The sequence below is a fragment of the Ictidomys tridecemlineatus genome, chromosome 5 (genome assembly GCF_052094955.1).
Source record: "Ictidomys tridecemlineatus isolate mIctTri1 chromosome 5, mIctTri1.hap1, whole genome shotgun sequence".
Taxonomy (NCBI): domain Eukaryota; kingdom Metazoa; phylum Chordata; class Mammalia; order Rodentia; family Sciuridae; genus Ictidomys; species Ictidomys tridecemlineatus.
The window spans coordinates 51,524,425-51,544,650 of NC_135481.1; the positions used below are offsets into that span (position 1 = coordinate 51,524,425).

At 38.2% G+C, this 20,226-nt stretch overlaps 1 protein-coding gene across 2 annotated transcripts in view; it reads right to left on the bottom strand.

Annotated features, from left to right (window-relative positions):
* Positions 1 to 19,944, bottom strand: part of Atg14 (autophagy related 14) — an 80,408-nt gene extending 60,464 nt beyond the window's left edge. Inside the window, exons 1-3 of one of the 2 annotated variants that reach the window (XM_078049938.1) lie at positions 19,581 to 19,944; positions 6,061 to 6,123; positions 3,762 to 3,804 (exon numbers count right to left, since the gene is read on the bottom strand). In XM_078049938.1, the coding sequence (XP_077906064.1) occupies positions 3,762 to 3,804; positions 6,061 to 6,123; positions 19,581 to 19,855 (381 nt within the window). In that variant the 5' untranslated portion in view covers positions 19,856 to 19,944. The remainder of the gene's footprint in view (positions 1 to 3,761; positions 3,805 to 6,060; positions 6,124 to 19,580) is intronic. The other variant, XM_005322731.5, reaches the window with a different exon arrangement.
* Positions 19,945 to 20,226: the final 282 nt, after the last annotated feature.

Here is a 20,226-nt window from a genome sequence, read left to right on the forward strand (position 1 = left end):
TGGAATAAAGAATTGCTGTTTGAACCTACAAAGCTGTGTGGTGGCTCGTGATTCTGGTGCCAAGCCGAGACCTTGGCAGGGGGGTGCTGGGGATCAAACCCAGGTGCACATGCTGGGCAAGTATTCTACCACTGAGCTACACCCCTAGCCCTGAAAGATTTTCATTCTAAAAGGTAGTGGTTTTTAAGAATCAATACTGACTAGAAATTCTAGCCAGAGCAATTAGGCAAGAGAAGGAAAATATAAGGGATAAAAATAGGCAAGAAAGAAATCAAATTATCACTGTTTACAGATGATCTGAAACTAGAAGTTCCAAAACACTCCACCCAAGACTGCTATAGCTAATAGCTAACAAACAAATTTGGCAAAGTAGCAGGTTACAAAATCAACAGCTTTCTTATACACCAATCATGACTCTGCTGAAAAAAAAATCAGGAAAACAACTCTATTCACAATAGCCTCAAAAGAAAAAAAAAATCTCAGGAATAAATCTAACCAAGGAGATGAAAGACCTCTATCTACAATGAAACTACTCTACAGAATATTGAAGAAAAATATTGAAGACCTCAGAAAATGAAAAAACTTCCCATATTCATGGATGGGCATAATTAATATTGTTAAAAATGTCCATACTATCAAAAGCAACATTCAGATTCAATGCAATCTCCCTTAAAATATCAATGACATTCTTCACAGTACTAGAAAAAACAGTCCTAAAATTCATTTTGAAGAATAAAAGATTCAGAATAGCCAAAGCAATTCTAAGCAAAACAGCATTGCTGGAGGTATCACAATATCTGACTTCAAATTATACTCAGAGCTATAGTAACAAAAACTGCATGGTACTGGCATGAAAACAGAAACATAGATCAATGGTACAGAACAGAAGACACGGAGACAAACCCCACATCTACAGTCATTTGTTCTTTGACAAAAGTGCCAAAAATAAATTGAAGAAAAGATAACCTTTTCAAAAATGGTGCTGTGAAAACTGGTTATCCGTATGTACAAGAATGAAGCTAGACCCTTGTATTTTACCCTCCACAAAAATCAACTCAAAATGGATCAAAGACCCAAAATTAGACCAGAAACAATGTAACTTCTAGAAAAACACATAGGGTCAACACTCCAGCATATAGGTTCAAGCAATGACCTTCTCAATAGGACTCCTAAAGCTCAGGAAATAATGCCAAGAGTTAATAAATGGGACAACATCAAATTAAAAAGCTTCTGCACAGCAAAACAAACAAATAAATAAATAATTGAAATGCAAAGAGAGAACCTACAAAATGGGAGAAAAATCTTTGCTAGTCCTTCTGAGAGGATTAATATCTAGAATATACAAACACACACACACACACACACAAAGCAAGTAACCCAATTAATAAATGGACAATGAATTAAACAAACACTTTAAAAGAAATACAGTCAACAAGTATATGGAAAAATGTTCAATATTATCAGCAATTAGGAAAATGCAAACCAAAACTACACTGAGATTTCACATACTAACAGCAATCAAGAATACAAACAATAAATGCTGGAAAGGATGTGGAGAAAAAGAAACATTTTTTACGCTGTTAGTGGAACTGTAAATTAGTAAAACTGCTATGAAAATCAGTACGGAGGTTCCTCAAAGGACTAGGCATGAAACCACCATGTGACCCAGCTACCTCACTTCTGTATTTATCCTAAAGAATTCAAGTCATCATACTACAGTGACACATGCACACCCATGTTTATAGCAGTATAATTCACAATAGCCAAACTACGGAACCAGCCTAGGTGTCCATCAATGGATTAATAAAGAAAATATGGTTTTATATACACAATGGAGTTTTATTACTGGTCAAATTATATTGTTATATCATGTGCATGTACAAACGTACAACAAATCCCATCATGTACAACTAGAATGCAAATATTTTTAAAAAATGTAAAAAAATGGCAATATTGAAGTTTTTGACAATAGAGAATTTAGAAAAATTTCTCAGATTTTGTTTACTCATTTCATTCACAGCATAAGCAATATTCACCTTTATTATAAATATTATTTGTAAAAAACTATGCATGTGTAAAAAAGTATGCATCATAAAAAATTATGATGATTATTGTATGAGGTGTGGGAGAATCAAACATTGCAGAAGGAAAAAAAGAAATGTGACTGTTAGCCTGTTTCCTCTTCAGTAGTGGAATCTCTGTGTTCATGTATGTATATGCTGTGCTCAGACCTAGGGCCTCTTGAATGCTAAGCACCCATTCCTCCGCTAAGCTCAGCTCCCAACCTCAAAAGGCCATCTCCAAAATTTAAGTTTGATGAGTATTTTTTCTTTTTAGAGAATATTTACATCTAAAACACACTCACAACAACAACAAAATAAAATACCCACAACAAATGGAATCGTACTTTAGCTTCACCTTCCATTTTCATTAAAAAAAAATGTGTCTTGGGCTGGGGATATGGCTCAAGTGGTAGCAGGCTCGCCTGGCATGCGTGCGGCCCGGGTTCGATCCTCAGCACCACATACAAACAAAGATGTTGTGTCCGCTGAAAACTAAACAATAAATATTAAAAAATTCTCTCTCTCTCTCTAAAAAAAAAAAAAGAAAAAGAAAAATGCATCTTGGGGGCTGGGGTTGTGGCTCAGTGGTAGTGGTACTTGCCTAGTACATGAAAGACACTGGGTTCTCGTCTCAGCACCACACAAAAATAAATAAATAAAATAAAGGTGGAAAAAAAGATGCTGTAAAAAAAAATGTCTTGGACATACTTCCATACTGACACATGTAAATCAATCACTTTTTTTTAAAAAATCTTAAAAATTTAATTGACATGGTAGTTGTATATATTTATGGGGTTCAGTGAAAGTGACCTTTCAATACAGAAATACAAAGACCACTTTTTTTTCCAACCTTCATACTTTGATAGCTTTTTATCTCCTACTGATGGATGAACATTTAGAGTATTCACACATTAACTTTACCTCCAGGGATGCGGATAGCCTGCTTCTTTATCCATAAATCTATGCCTTTAGGTGCATTTCCTTAGGAGGAAAATGGATGGATATATGATATGTGCTCTTTAAAAACCGCCACAAAACTGTCCCCAAATCAAATGTGCTCATGGATACTCCCACCAATGTGGATGGAAGTGTTAAGAGTTGTCACTTTTATCAAACTCCTTATTTCCTATGTTGTTTTGCTCAGTCTGTTAATTTTGTTTAGTGTTTTTAACACAGAACCTTCTAACTTGTATATATAATCTGTCCAGTTACTTTACCCTATGGCTTATAAAGATCCCACACTCCCCCAGGTTACAAAAATACTCTTGCATTCTTTAACATTTGTATGGGTTTACATATTTAATTTAATCATTTATCCACCTGGAATGTGTTTACTATGAATAATTTCTGCAAAAAGAATAGGTCATTGTTTTTGTTTCTATATCTACACCAAACTTCAGTTACTCTTTCATGGCTCCACAATTATATGCCCATATTCTGTTTTGGGAATGTAGGTGAAATGTCGAAGAGGGCTACATAAACATATGTAAGAACAGGACTTCCAGGCTTGAGCCTCTCTTTCTCACTCCACTTTTTAATAAATCTGTACTTTGCCTGTTTAAAAAAAAAGACTTCCAAAAGTAATAAAAAATAATTTAAATTCAAAATTACTTTGAAGCTTCACCAACTTAAAAATATGTAGCCTCAGGTATAAAGAATATTAATAGAATATTAATATAAATTCTTCTTAGAACTTACCAACTGATCTGTTATCCATTTTCCTTCCATAGCTTTTAATACCCTGTAGGGATAAAAAACAGAAAACAAATTTTTAATAGAATTTTGTGAAACTTGGAAGTGTAAAATCAACTTTTTAGAATAAGCCGGGTACAGTGGCACATGACTATAATTCAGTGACTCAGGAGGCTGATGGGGGAGCATCACAACTTCAAGGTCAGCCTCAGAACTTAGCAAGACCCCATCTCAAAACAAAAAATAAAAAGGACTGGGGATGTAGCTCCGTGGTAAATTGCCCCTGGATTTAAGCCCTAGTACCACAAAAATACATAAGGACTTAGAAATGGCTAGAAATACTAAAGTGGAACTTGGCATTTCAAGTATTTCCCAAATTCCTTGTTCTCCATAGTTCTCCTTTGCTCTTTTCTTTCTGTACTTCTAACACTGCCAAGAGCCTTACTATAGAAATCCCCAATAAAGTTCTATGAAGTTCCTGTTGTCTTTAGGCATAATCAATAATTTCCAGTCATAATTAATGATGCTGTGCACAGTGGCACATGCCTGTAATCCTAGCAGCTGGAGAGATGTAGGGAGGAGGATTGAGAGTACAAAGCCAGCCTCAGCAAAATCAAGGCACTAAGCAACTCAGTGAGACCCTGTCTCTAAATAAAATACAAAATAGGGCTGGGGATGTGGCTCAGAGACTGAGTACCACTAAGTTCACTACTTCCCTGCTGCCACAAAAAATAATGATGACAGCTGTAAGAGAATTCATAATCTAAAATATGATGCTTACTTCCCAAATGGCATGAACCAGCAACTCTAAAATTTTGTCCTATGGAATAAAGTATTCTATGGAAAAAAAATATAGTTCCTGTGATCCAGTAATAAAGAAAATGAGTTAAATAAATTCAAGCAGGTTTCTCTAATGAAGAATATTTTATTTGTTCACCAATGTGTTTATTCAAATCACAGCAAACTCTCTTTAGGGGATCAGACCCCACTTTGGGATTCACTGGCAAAAATGTCAGTTATTTTTATCTGCAGAATTAGACCTCCATGTTGGCCTACTTTAGGAAGCCTTTGGAGAAAACCCCTATAAGGGGCAGTCACATTCTGAGATACTGAGCATAGGCTTTCAACATCCAAAATGGGTAAGAAAATAATTCAGCCCATAGTAATGAAGTAAATGTGAGACTTCACAGGAAAAAATTTAATGTTTTAAGATCTCTTCAAAGAAGCTGGGAATGTGACGGTGCACATCTGTAATCCCAGCAACTCAGGAGGCCGAGGCAGGAGGATCAAAAGTTCAAGGCCAGCATAGTCAATTTAATGAGATCCTGTCTCAAAAGAAAACATTTAGAAAGGACCAGGGATATGGCTCAGTGATGGAGTGTCCCTGGGCTCAATCCCTAGTATTGCCCCCCCCCCCCGCCAAAAAACAAAAACAAAAATTCTATTGAAAAGTGGAATAAAATACCTGAAATTGAGGTTGTCTTGAAAAATATGGGGCATGTGGAATCATGTTTAGATAAGAGCTACTTCCCCAAAATACTAGAAGTAGCTAATCATCAACCTAGTCACATCAGAATAAATTTCAACTCTACTAGCTGAGATTAATGATGGAGAGAGAGGAAAGAGATTATTTCAAAAAATCTAAACTAGGCTGGATACAGTGGTACATGCCTGCGATCCCAGCTACTTGGGAAACTGAGTCAAGGAGGATCACAAGTTCAAGGCCAACCTGGGCAACTTAGACCCTTTCTCAAAATAAAAAGGATTGAGAATGTAGTTCATTGATTAGAATACTCACTAACATCTCAGATTCTCAGGCCTTGCCTCAGACCTACAAAATCAGAATGGCTCAGGATATGATTCTAAGAATCTGCATTTTTAAAAACTGTTATCTCAAATGACTGAATTCTGACAAAGATGATCTGCAGACCACAATTGGCCCAACACTGAACAGAAGAGGAGAGGTCAATGAAAGCACCAAGATCCTATGGGAGCCACCAGTATCAATTTAAGTCTAAGCAAGCCTACTACTGTGAGCCCACATGCCACACGTCAATAAGAAAGGCATGGGGTTTGATTCATCCATCCAAACATTTGCCAGGCACCAGGTCTGGGGCTGATGTTTTCTAGAAGCCTGATATCCCCTGCTTTACCTTTCTCAGATATATTCCTTTCCCAAACTTTAAAAGACTATGCGCTAAACTAAGTAAGTTAACAAACATTATATCTGCATATCTTAGCAATGAATTAAACCAAGTGGTGACAGATAACCTTCACAAATCAAAAATCAAATTAAAAAACTCACTCTTTTTGAAATTCTTCTTGCTTGCTCTTAAGTTGACTTAACCTTTCCTTCTTGTCAATAAACCTGTAAGAAAAAAATTCAATGTTTTATTTAATGTTCATTTTTTCCCAGTTCATGACATTATACAGGTCCCCGAGAGTTGATAATTTTTGTGAAAATGACACAGTTCTTAACGTAACAGAGATCCTCAATGGGATGCACACAGCTGCTTGCTGGGTTTATAAAATGTTTACAAATTCTTTCTCCCAACAGGTTAAATTATTTTTCAAAGGATGCACATGAGAATACTAAAATAAATTTGAATTCAAGAAAATTGAGACTGTCTTTTTTTTTTTTTTTTTAAACAGTACTGGGATTGAACCCAGCACTTACTTCTGAGGTAATCCCCAGCCCTTTTTAAATTTTCTATTTTGAGACAGAGTTTTGCTAAGCTGCCCAGGCTGTCCTTGAACTTTTTTTTTTGGTAATGGTAATTGAAGCTAGGGGCACTTAACTACTGAGCCATATCCCCAGTCCTTTTTTATATTTAGAGATAGGGCCTCTCTAAGTTGCTGAGGCTGGCTTTGAACTCATGATCTTCCTGCCTCAACCTCCTAAATTGCTAGGATTACAGGTGTTTGCTACCATGCCCAGCTGACCTTGAACCTTAATACTCTTGCCTCAGCCTCCTAAATTGCTGGTATTACAAGTGTGTGCCACCATGCCTGGCTTGATGCTTCCATTACAAAAATAATTTTAATTATATGATTATCTACAGTCCTCCTATAGTGCAATAGCACATCAGAACTTCTTACTCCTGTTTAGTATCCACTGACCACCCTCCCTCGATACCTCCCTCCCCACTACTTTCTCTGACTCTTGTAATCACCATTCTACTCAATTTCTATGAAACTAACCTTTTTAGGTTATACACATAAGATCATGTGGCAATTTTCTTTTTGTGCCTAGCTTATTTCACTTAACACAATGATCTCCAGTTCCATCCATGTTGTTGTTAATGCTTTTTTCCATTTTAATATAGTTAAAAAAAAACTTCCCTCTGCTTGTTTAGCTACAGCCTAAAATTTTTGATGTGGCATATTTTCATTATCATTTAGTTTAAAACTCCTAATTTTCCAGAAGGTTCCTTCTTTGCCCCATAAGTTATTTAGAAGTGTACTGCTTAGCTTCCAGATATATAGGTTTTTTAGGTAATTTATTGTTACTGTCTTCAAATGTAACTCAGATGTAGGCACAGTATATTCTGAGACTTTAATGTTTGATTAGTGTGTCTAATGGCCTTGCATATGGTCTGCCTCTGTAAAAGTTCCATTTGCACTGGAAACAATGAGTGTTTCACAGCTATCAGGTACAATGTCTAAATTGTGGGCTACTTGACAGTGTAAGAAAAAAATCATTCAGATTTTTCACATCTGTGCTGGTCAGTATGGTGGCCACCAGCCACATGTGACTACTAAGCACCTAAAATGTGTTCTGCTACTTAATTAGGACTTGGGGGATAGAAAGTATGACTAACAGCATGCAAGTGATTATGAATTGAGCAAACAGTGGGTCACTATTTTCAAGGGGACTGGGTAATGACACGTGCCACAGTAATATGGTATTGAGTCCAAGAATAGGCTTTTGGCCATCTCCTGAATTCCTAGAATAAATGAAAACAATTTAGCAGAACCATCACATCCCTAAAAATAATCTGGACAAAGAAATCTCTCTAAAATATTATTTCTATAACCCTTACTTTGAAACATACCAAAGACATCAACTTCTAAATGTAAAGGATAAAATGATATAATTGTGACCCTATCATTTAATAGTCACTGAAAATGTATGACATATTAATCAAAAAAGCAAATCAAGTAATATTATATGGAACAAGATTATAAATTTATAATGTGACAATTTAAATTAAATCTTTAGTTCCTCAGCTGCACTGACCACACTGCAATAGGCACCCTGACTTATTGGGACAGTATAGACACAGAACAGTTCCCTTACCACATAAAGTTCTACTAGATAGCACTGCAAAGTCCATAAAGTGGCAGCTGCATGAAACAGTATTAGGTCACTCAGAAAACAATATGTAAACAAGCCCACACCCCCTTTAAAAACAAACATACTGATAGCAGTAGGAATAACAACAGATAATGATTTCTACTGGATCAAATACTTTGTGAGTCATGTTAACCCTTAAAAAGAGGTGGCACTAACAAAGCTAGCCAGCAGATGCTATCATGAACATAGCTGGGTCCACATGACATGTCAATTGCTCACTTGTTACACTCATCCATTCTTCGCATTCTCCAACCCACCACTCATGGAAATGGACTCATCCCACCATCCTGTGTGTTTTCAATATGGTTTACAAGAAAGAACTAAGAAGACAGTCACTACATTCAAACATTTTATCTTAAAAGGTGGGTAGAGAGAAGTGGATTTATGTTTTACATACTGTTTTGCAAGTTGGGTTTGTTTTCATTGAATAGGTATCATTAAAGTTACATAAACCATTACCCTTTTGTTTAATGATTCTAGTTTTTGTGATATCTTTTGAAAGAAATCTGCCAGTGAACCTGTTCCATATAAGGCATTTACAACATTATTTCCTGTAGTTTCTCTTCCAATTAAAAAATACCTTCCCGATTGGTGTGGTGGTGCACACTTGCAATCCCAGCAAATGGGAGGCTAAGGCAGGAATTGTGCAAGTTTGAGGCCAGCCTCAGCAACTTAGCAATATCCTGTCTCAAAATAAACAATTAAAAGGTCTGGGGGCTGGGGGCGTGGCTCAGAGGTAGAGTGTTCACCTAGTATGTGCGAGGCCCTGGGTTCGATCCTTAGCACCACATAAAATAAAATAAAGTTACTATGTCCAACTACAACTAAAAATTTAAAAAAAAAAGGTCTGGAGATGTAGTTCAGTGGTAAAGTACCCGAGTTCAGTCCCCAGTAACAACAACAAAAAAAAAAAACCCCTCCCATATCATGTACTAAATTCCTCCATACTTGTAAGATTTAAGGTTTTTGCTCCCTAAAAAATTACTTCCTAAATTGACTTTGTTGTTTCCTAAATTCTCCCATATTTTCAGGATTTATTTTTTCCTCATTAAAAAAAAAAAAAATTACTCCCTTAGGCTGGGGTGTAGCTCAAAGATAGAGCACTTGCTTACCAAGTACAAGGCCCTAAGATTGATCTCAGCACCACCCATGCAAAACCTACTGAAAATTGACTTTCAGTAGGTTTGGGCCATTGCCAAGTAGGAATGATGCATCGAAATTTCCTTGCCAGCGTACCCCATGTTAAATGGACTTGCCTTAGAAATTTGCTGTGACATTGCATGGGTGTTTGAGAAAGGTGACCCTGCTCAAGGACAAGGGTGGATCCAGGTTTAGGGTGTATCCTGCAGGTTTTAGGAACTATCCTGGTTTAGGATAATTTGGGTTTAAGGTGTTCCCGGTTTAAGACAATCTGGGTTTAGGGAAGTTCCAGGTTGAAGGTTATTCCTGCTGGGAATAGGGCATTCCTGCTGCCTGAGTTCCAGTTGAGTTCTCATGGAATTCAGAAAGTATTTGGGACGTGAGTTGTGCGGGCAGAACTTTGTTTTCCCCAGAACGTGTGTAGAGGCCGGTGTGAGTTCGGGAATAAAGAATTGCTGTTTGAATCTACAAGGTGTGAGTGGCTCGTGATTCTGTGCCCAGCAAAGACACTGGCACCCCTGCAGTAGGGACTGATGAAAATTAGGAGAGGGTTTGGTCACAGAGCCCAGTGGTCACACAACCCAGCTCAGGTCTCAAGAGGGAGCTTTCTGGGAGTGCTACCTTTCCAAGCTGAACTGTGAGGATGAGTTATGGTTGGCCCTGTTAAGGGAAGGAAGGCATTACAGGCAGAGGGAATAGGTCAATTTGCAAAAAATTACTGTCTTGAATACCAAAATATTTCAATACACCAAGCAGGTAACAGGAATACAATATGCTGCTAATGAGGCAATGATGAGACCCTGATTACACTCTGCTCCCTAGCTATAATCAAGGGGGCTGAGTGGATCTATCCACAGTTCAGACAACTCACATCAATCTATTCTATACTACCAAAACAACAGCACTAGGCATGCACTCTATTAGCATTCCATATTATTAATTCTGTACTAGGGATAATTAGCACCATAACACTTGCAACTTATTGAGCACCTACTATGTTACATGCCAAGCAAAACACCTTTCATAAGATAGTTATAATCCCTCTACCTGCCTGCTCAGTCCTTTCACTCATCTTAGAGCCACATGTGTACCCTATGCCTAAAGTTATGGCAAAACTTCAGTCTGAGAGATACTACTAATGTATTTTAAGAAAGACATAAAAGGCACATTATATACATGTACTGAAATGTCACATTCCATAAATATGTACAATTATATGTCAAATGGACAAAAATGCATTAAAAGAAATTCCTCTGAGGTAGGCCTGGAGGTGCATGACTATAATCCAGGGACTCAGGAGGCTGAGGCAGGATCCCAAGTTTAAGGTCAGCCTAGGTAACTAAATTAGACTTTGTCTCAAGATAAAAATAAAAAGGTCTAGGATGCAACTCAGTAGCACAGTGCCTCTGGGTTCAATCTGCAGTATCGGTGATGATGGTGATGATGGTGATGATGGTGGTGATGGTGGTGGGGTGGGGGGGGTGGGGGAATGGCAAATGAAGGCCTGAAAAAAATATACAAAATCTTTGGAACTATAATGCATTTGAAGGAATCAAGGAAACAGATCAGAGATAAAAAGAGATTTGTTTGAAGGTGTCAGTCAGTCATAATAGCAAAATACTGGAAACAATTTTAATGTTCACTATGACAATTATGATGGCTATGAAGGAGACTAACATATTTTATGGGAAAAGATGTATGTTTTTATGACATGCTTTGTTTCAAGAAGCAGAACTATATACATGTGATATGATTCTAAATATATATGAATACCCACAATACTGAAAGGAAGTATAAAAAATATTAACAGCTGTGAAAATCTGAGTAATATCTATTTCTTTCTGTATGTGCTTCTGTACAAGTTTTTTATATTAATCATATATATCTTTATAAAAAGGTTTAAAAAAAAGAAAAAGTCACCAATCAATTAAAAAGTACTCATGCTCTCCTTCTGAGGATCAACCCCACTATAATATATAATTCCCCCACTGCATCTAAAGTTCTTGAGACAGATCATACCCTTTCTGGTTTCTTAAATATGGAGGTGGAGGGGGGCAAGTGATGAGAATTAACTTTCAGCTCAGTGGGAGAGAATTTCCCAGTCCCTGATTTTGGCACAGGTTGCTGTAGAGTGTTAAATGACACTTTCTCTGCTTCTTGGATGTGACCGCCTGAGCAGTTTTCCTCTGCCACTTCCTTCTGTCATGATGTTATGTCTCACCTCCAGCCCAGAAGTACAGAGTTGACCAACTATAGATGAACTTCTGAAATCAAGGTATTAAGATTCATTTAAAAGATGCTCTCCCCACACCAGGAGGAAAGGAACAACCTTATCTCTGAAGACATAAAGACACAGAGAAGAATCTGAACAACAGGTCTTGCAATTTCCCCCAGTTTTTCTTTTTTAAAATTTTTTTGTAGTTGTAGATGGACAGAATGCCTTTATTTTATTTGTTAATTGTTATGCAGTGCTGAGGATCGAACCCAGCGCCTCACATATGCTAGGCAAGCGCTTTGCCACTGAGCTATAGTCCTAGCCCTCCGCCCCCCCAGTTTATTTCCACTAGATCATACTCTTTTGTCTTAAATCATATTTCTGACTGACCATTCTTGCTCAAGACTAAGCATAAAAATACACAGGTTGAAAAAGAATAAAAATCAGACAGTAAGAGCTGGGTGCAGTGGTGCACACCTATAATCCCAGCAACTTTGGCAGCAGAGGCAAGAAAATCACAAGTTTGAGGCCAGCCTCAGCAACTAGTAAGAGACCCTATCTCTTTAAAAACAAAACAAAACAAAACAAAAACCAACAACTGGGGATGTAGCTCAGTGGTGGAATGTCCCTCCTCCCAACAAAAGGAAAAAATTAGTTAGCAGAGCCGTTTCTACCATGTTATGTACCAAAGCTACCGAATAAATAAATAAATAAGTTTAAATAAAGATGGCTGAAGAATTAAATATTTATTGAAATGGAATACTTACATGGTAAGAACTACTTGTCATCAAATTTTCATTTATTTTTGGTGCTGGGGACTCTCAAATGTTAAGCACAAAACCTGCCACTGAGCTACACCCAAATTCCTTCATCTTTAAATTCGTAAGGCATTCAAAATATGAAAAACATACTCCAGTGGTAGGAAAAGAGGTTAATAAAATAGAAATAAACCATTTTCCAGTTTCCTCACTTGTAAGATGGGAATTACGCTTGTGTTTTACTTGGCTATAGGGATTAAATAAAAGAAATGTGAAAGTATCAGGTTCAGACACTTGGTACATAACATATGCTAGTCTCCCATTTGTTCACTGCAATGAGTGATTTTACGTCTTACTATGTATTAAACTGAACTACAGAATAAGACCATGTGAAGAGACTAAAGAATTGTGAAACTAGGGATAAGAGGGTCCTAATACCTGCTGTGTCTGCATATGTAGAAAGAATGTGCTTTAAATGTCACTATTCATCTTACTCTAAAGCATCCTTTAGAAATGAAAATAGAAAAATTCATTTTTGTTTACAAAATAGTAAACAGAAAAATAAAAGGGAACATTTTGTATAACTTATTTTTCATGGATTGGCTGAATGATTTTAACTCTAGATTTTTAAAAGAGGAATTTTACACTTGTAAAAGAGTAAAATAGATGAGAAAAGACAGATGTAAAAGATGTTTATGTATAATAGATGCAAAATAAAAACTACCCTTGCAAAATAGTATGTATCTATATATCTCATTTCAGCATAGATATGCAAGAAAATATTGAGACTTTTCCTCATCTAAAATAGAGGTACTGCTACATGGTAGTATTGAGAGACTTTCTATCTAAGATGTTTGGACATTTTAAAAAGTCATATTTATAAAATTGTGTTTTCTAAAACACGTGCATTTTACATGTTTTATCAATGTAAAAATTCAAACTAATCAAATTCAACCATATTTTGAAGAAAAATAGACACCCCCCCCAATAAAAGTTTCTAAAATTTTAAAGGGAAGCAAGTTGTCACAAAGTTACTGTTTCCCAAGTGGAGAACCCACCAAAGTGGCCTTCTGAGATTCAGGGTTACAATGTTTATTTGAGGAAGATCAACTCTGGAAGAATTCAGGAAAATCAAATTTATCTGAAACATATTTTCAAGAGCTAAATTTAGAAACACTCAATAAAATCTCACATTAATACCGTTCCTACAATCCAAATCTCTAAAGCACCTTGCTCCTTTTTTGGCAATTTTTAAAAGAAAACCCAGACCTCTGAGATATGTCACTGGCTGCTCTGCCACACTCGGGTAAGCACTAGGCTTGAAGCAAGTGTCGATTTCATCAACACATCAATTCAGTACTTTCCCTACCAACAGCAAATTGCAAATCCCAGGATTATTTTTAAAATCATACTTTATGTTTTATTTTCCATTAAGTGCTATATGGCTCTGGTGTTTGAAGAAGACTTGAGATTATGAAAACTCTTTTTGGTTATGATAGGTTTTGAAAACAGTGTAGATACGATGAGCACTGGAGAGAATCTTCTGAACGTTGGGTCTGGGGATAATTAGAACCTGGCAAAATAACAGATGGAGCTACCTGGAGGTGAGGAATCTTCCCACCTTGGTAGGGTGCACAGGCTCAGGGCACTGGCTTTCTGGATTCAGCCCCAAGCCTTGGCTTACTTGAGCTTATGTAACCCTCTGAGATATAGCTCAATCTGTGTAACAACATGAAATTGTTAAACTCAATTTTAAAATACAGTTCAGATTTAGAATTTAAGAATTAGCACAGACTATGAGTAAATCAGCCCCCAAAATGCTGAGCCTTGGATTTTTATCTTTAAAATGGGTTCATAACTCTTGAGGGTGTAGTAAGGCACAAATGAGCTAGTAAATGTGAAATCTTTTATAAATTCTAAAAGATATCCAGTGATACTGATTAAAAACAAAAACTGTATTTTTCCTGTAATCCCAGCAGCTTGGGAGGCTGAGGCAGGAGGATCATGAGTTCAAAGCCAGGCTCAGCAATTTAACAAGGCCCTAAGCAATTCAATGAGACCCCTTTTCTAAATAAAACATAAAAAAGGGCTGGAGATGTGGCTCAGTGGTTAAGCATCCCTGGGTTTAATCCCTAGTACCAAAAGAAAAAATGACATCCCTCCTAAAAAAAAAAAAAAAAAAGGACCCTGTTATTTTCTTAGTAAATCCACATTTTGGGGGGGGGGGGACACTAGTGATATGCTGCATGGGATGTGATGACAACTTTCCTAAAATACATAGTCAGACAACAGTGAGTTAATAACCTCTTTCTAAAGATGAGGAGCCTAGCCACCTTGTAGGGTTTTTCTGCTGAAGCAGCACACAGAACTGAATTCTTAAGACAATAGAATTTTATAGGTCACCGTGAGTGACAACCAAAAAGATACAGGAAAGGGAACGGCAATATCTAAAGGATACTTTCTGTATATTGGCTGAGACTTCTCCTACAGAAACATCAGCATCAGCACAGAAATTTACAGTAACATCCAAATTTCTTCTCATCTTTTATCCTATCTATCAGTTTGCTTAGTGCCTACATTTCTGTTTCCTGGAAAAAGTATAATCATAATACCCACATAGTTCTAAAATGTGTCTTTTTAATCTATACTTGAAAAATTGCTGGTTTCTAAACCAGCAGACAGGCCGAGCTTGGTAGCATATGCCTGTAATCCCAGTGGCTCAGTAGCCAAGGCAGAAGAATCTCAGGTTTGAAGCCAGCCTCAGCAATCTACCAAGGATCTAGGCAACCCAGTTAGTACCTATCTCAAAATAAAAAACAAAAGGTATGGCTCAGTGGTCAAGCACACTTAGGTTCAATCCCTGGTAACAACAACAACAACACACCTGCTGACAGATTTCTCAGATCTCATTCCTGGCCCCATTCCTCCACCTATCATGAATTGATAACCAATTTCTTGATTTGGGGTGGAAAGATTACTCAACCTACCAGGTATCTATATTGATAATATCTATGCTTAGAATGCTCTTTTGAGTCAGATAAATGTAAAATCCAGAAAATTACACTCCTGTTAAAAGGCCTGTAATTTTAAACTGTTCAGAAGTTACTACACCCAAAGATTATACTGCTTGTTGTCATTCCTCTCCTAAGGGAACCTAAGTTAAAATGTGGACAAAAAGGCAGAAAAGAACATGTTGTTTTAAGACTGGGGGCAAGGAAGACGATAAGGAAGGATCATATGTGTGAGGATACAAAAGTTATGAGGTTATCCCACAAAATAAAGAAAGATTAAGTTTGGATATTTTTCCAACAAATCTACATGCCACATTCCATACGGTTCACCGAAGTATATGACATAGACTCCCTTCTTGGGAGCTAAAGGAACTATTGTGAGTTAGATTTATTCAATACCTAATTTCCCTTGAACCACTAAGCCATTAAAACTATCAGTCAGTGTAAATCCATGAGAGCAGAGACCCATCTTTCTCTGTAACTTGCCAGAATGTTTTATGCATATAATGTTACCCAATGAGAAACCATTAAAAATTAGTTGGCTATTAGGACAGTGGTCCTGGATCTCAAAAGATTCTTTCACCCTACTAGACACTGAGCAACATGCAGAAACAAAGAAAAACAAAACCCTCTTTTAAAGGCACATGGAGTTCAGAGATGGGAGAAAGAAGGGAAGCTGGTTGAACAGACCTCTGTGGCAGTCCTGTTACCCCTGAACCCCAAACTCTCTTTTGTAGCTCCAAATTATGAATCGTTAGGGAATTTGCTCTCCATTTTTTCTGTTGGGTCAGGAAAAGAAATCCAATATAATAAATTATTTTTCTGAATATTCACTGTAATGCTAAAATTTGGCAAAGAATCTATATGTAAGGGGTTTTTTTGTTTGTTTGTTTTTTCAATGCTGGGGATTAAACCAGGGTCTCACACATGCTAGGGAAGCACAATCTACCACTGAGGTCCACCCCCCCACACCCGCCTAAAGTTTTAAAAGTAGTTTTGCCTTTTCCCTTTCTTTGATAATGGTCTATGTGCCATCTCCTGCTGCTAAGTCATGCTTTCATGGAACTACATTCTGGATGCAGATATTTTTCTCAAATAGCATTACACATCATGCCTACCACCAAACAAGAAATAAACTGAATGTTATTATGACAAATAATGGTGAGAGATGGAGGTGGAAATCTACCTCATTGAGGAAGGTCAGGGAAGCCCTCACTGAGGAAGTGACATTTAAGTTTGGAGATTAAAGATAACAGACAAAAAGAAAAGTGATGTAAGCAGAAGGGACAGCATGTGCTTACGGATTTTAGAGAAGGTCATGACTATGGAGCAGTGAATAAGGGGGGGAGCATGGCACGCATTTTTTTTTAAGTGCCTAATATTTGCTAGACATCCTGCTAGGCCCTTTATATGCATGCTTTTATAAAATCATTACTAGACACTTGACACCCAATCTTTTTCAAAATGAAAAAGGCATAAGAGGTTAAGAAACTTGGTCCAAATCACATAGTAAGTTGTGGGATTTGGATTTAATTAGATGTAACATGAATGCAAAGCTCACATTTTTAACTCAACCTTATAGCCAAAGTTAGAGAAGCAAGCAGCTGCCAAATCACATGGGGCTTCATATGCCTTTGCAAGGAGATTGGATTTTATTTTAAATGAAGTGGAATGCCATTGAAAGATTTAAGCAACAGTGGCATTATCTGCTTTACATTTCTACTGAAGCTGCTGTGAGGAGAGAAGTGGGAGGGGGAGTCTTGAGTAAAAGATCATTAAGTAGTAACAATGGAAAAAACAGTGGCCTGGATTAGAAGTGGATACATTCAAGATGAATTCTAGTGTCAGACTGCATTAGGCCAAAGACTTAAATGTAGGGAATACAAGAAAGAAGGCTAACCTAACTCCCGGGCTTCTAGCTTTGGATCAGGATGAAGATACTGAAATAGTCCAGGAATAGATTACTTGCAAAGGAGGGGTAGATTCATTCAGTCATTTCATAAGCCTTTATTGAGCTATGTGAAGATAGAACAGTGTACATAAAGTCTTGCCTGCATATAGTTTTACATCACTGGAGTGGGGGGCACAATTAGACAAATTAACCCTGAACCATCCGATGATGATAAGTGATACGGAATAAAGCAGGTTAAGTAGTAAAGAGGTTACTATTTTAATTAAAGGATCCTAAAGAGTCTTTCTAATGTATAAGCAGGGTTTAAACAAAACAAACCGTCCTGAATATTTTGGGAGAAAAGATCTTGGAAATCTGAATGTGACTACGAAGGCCCTAAGAGTGTTCTTGGACTGACAAAGAAGCCAAGGTGGTAAAAGAAAGTAGGTAAAGAAGATAATGAGATTAGATCAGAGGAGGAACAGATGATACAGAACTTTGGTTGAGGATTTGGCTTTTACTTGGGGCAAAATGGAAAAATGCTGACAATTTGAACAAAAGAATGAAGGAGTAGCATTACTCTGACTACAAGAAGGAAATTGCAATAACAGGGCAGGCAAGGGTGGAAGCAGAGACACAAGAGGCAGTAATCCTCTAGTGGATCATACCAGGTGATGGTGAGAGGATAAGATTCAGTACAGGTTTTGTAGATAGGATTTGTTGATGAAATTAAATATAGCTGCTTAACAATGGAGTCAAAGAGGACTGGAAGATTTTTCTTTTTTGGCCTACATAAAGGAAAAATGACATTGCCATTTACTGAGTTGGTATGAGGTATGAGGAATAGATTTATAAATTTAAAATCAAGAGTTCAGTTTGCCATATTAAGATGGGATACTTAAGTTTAAGGCTTGTGGTTCTTAAACACAGATGTTGAATAAGCAGCTGTTTTCTGGATTTCAGAGAGGTCCAAGTTGAAGATATATGACTGATAAACTTCAGCATCTAGAGGGCATAAATCATGAGAATATTTCTTTTTTTTTTTTAAATATTTATTTATTTATTTTTTAGTTTTCGGCGGACACAACATCTTTGTATGTGGTGCTGAGGATCGAACCCGGGCCGCACGCATGCCAGGCGAGCGCGCTACCACTTGAGCCACATCCCCAGCCCTCATGAGAATATTTCTAAGAAACAGTATAGATGGAGAGAAGACCCAGAACTAAACCCTTGATAAACTAAATCAATTAGACATTTCCATCTCACACCAGTATTCTTATAATAAAACTGTTTTTAGTTTTTAACACTATCACTTATGATGTGGGTGGTTGGTAAAGTCATCTAATACTTCAATGTGGCAGGTGCCAAATTTTTTTAAAAAAAATGTATATATTTCCTTAAAACAGAAAAGAACTCCCATCTATGATCACAAGGATACTAGGAACGTGAACAATTCCCAAATCTAGAGGTTGTAGAGTCCAGTAATTACATGCATGGGTATACGCATTCACATTGTCTGGGTTTTAATTCTGATCCTTACCGTTATTATCAGTATGAGGTAGGGCAAGGCACTTACTGTGCCTTGGTTTTCTCAGTAATAAATTGGGGATAACTTACTGGGTTATTGTAAAAGAATACACCGCTAACTCTTTGAACATGAAAGTTCAGATATCTTACCATCATTGGAACTAAACTAGTGAAACAAAGTATGGGAATGGAAGACCCTACTGCTAATCATGCTTTTTCAAGGCCTTTAGCAGGGCTTGTGGCTCTATTTAGATTCCAAATTGAAGCCATAATACATTGCTAAATGCAATTTTCTTAACTAAAGGCCTGCAGCTCCGGATGTGAATTTTAAAACAAAGCCAAAACACGACTCTCAAACCCTAGGCAAAATAATCTTCAGAGATAGGGAGGGGGGAAAGGGAGCAACCAGCTAGTCCTAGTTCACACACCGGAGTAAGATCATTTGATAAAAAGACTTATCTGTGACTCGGACTAACAGGGCCCAAGTGTCTCTCAATTATTTGATTCTCTCTTCATCTCTCCTCTTGAGACAAATGATAATGACTGTGCTTCCGAAGACAGAAAAAGGTTAAATCAAGCTTTATGAATGGGACTATAGCGAAGAAATAGGAGTCCCACTCTATGGCAGCAACAGGGGAGGACTTCTCCCGAGAACCACCATCTATTCCTCTTTCCCTAGTAACCAGTAGCACAGTGGGGTCAAACTCCTCTCAGGTGGGTGATGGAGAAAAAGCGACCTTCTCTCACCTGACACCCCCGACCCCGACCCCGTTCATTGGCAAGCAAGCGCCGGCGTACAGCCACTACCCCTCCCCGGATGCCTGGCATCCGGACCAATACTAGGGGCCCCGGGCCCTAATCTCCAGAGTTTAATCGCCGGGCAAGAGAGAGAGAGAAAAACAATAGGGCCGTGGGGGCCGCCGTACCTCTCCCGGTCCCGGCCATCGAAGTAGACGAAATCGCCGCTCTGGACACACTTGGCGCAGGTCAGCCGCCGGCGGGTGGTGTTGCAGAGCGGACACCGCTCGACCGCCACGTACAGCCCCTCAGCGTCATCCACGGAGTCCACCAGGTCCCGGACCAGCGTCTGGGGCCCGCAGCCAGGAGTCTCGGGCGCCCGGGCTCCCTTCCCACTGGGAGACGCCATGATGGACTGAGCGCAGGGCCGGTCACGTGGGATTTTGTTTTCAACCAGGTGCATCCTGGGCGCGGAGGAGGGGCCTAGGAAGCGCGCTGGGCGGGCGTGGGTCTTGGAGGACCCCGGCCCCGCCTCAGCTGCCGCTTCGCCAGCCCTCCGAGCCGCAGCGAGTTCTATCCACTGCGAATCCGCCAAACAAAGCATCGACTGCTGGACGAGGTCAAGGTTTCGAGTTACCGCCTCAAATTTATGCAAAAAAAAAAAGTTACACGATGCCCTAAGGATCCTGGGGGAAAAGAATGGGAAACAGAACAAGGGGATTCGATTTTCTAAGGATGCTTTTCAGTTTGGCTAAAACCACATGAAAAAGTTGGGCGAGGGGTTGAGTCTTGGAGCCAGGTAAAAGTTTGACTCACCCACCTACTGCGTAATTT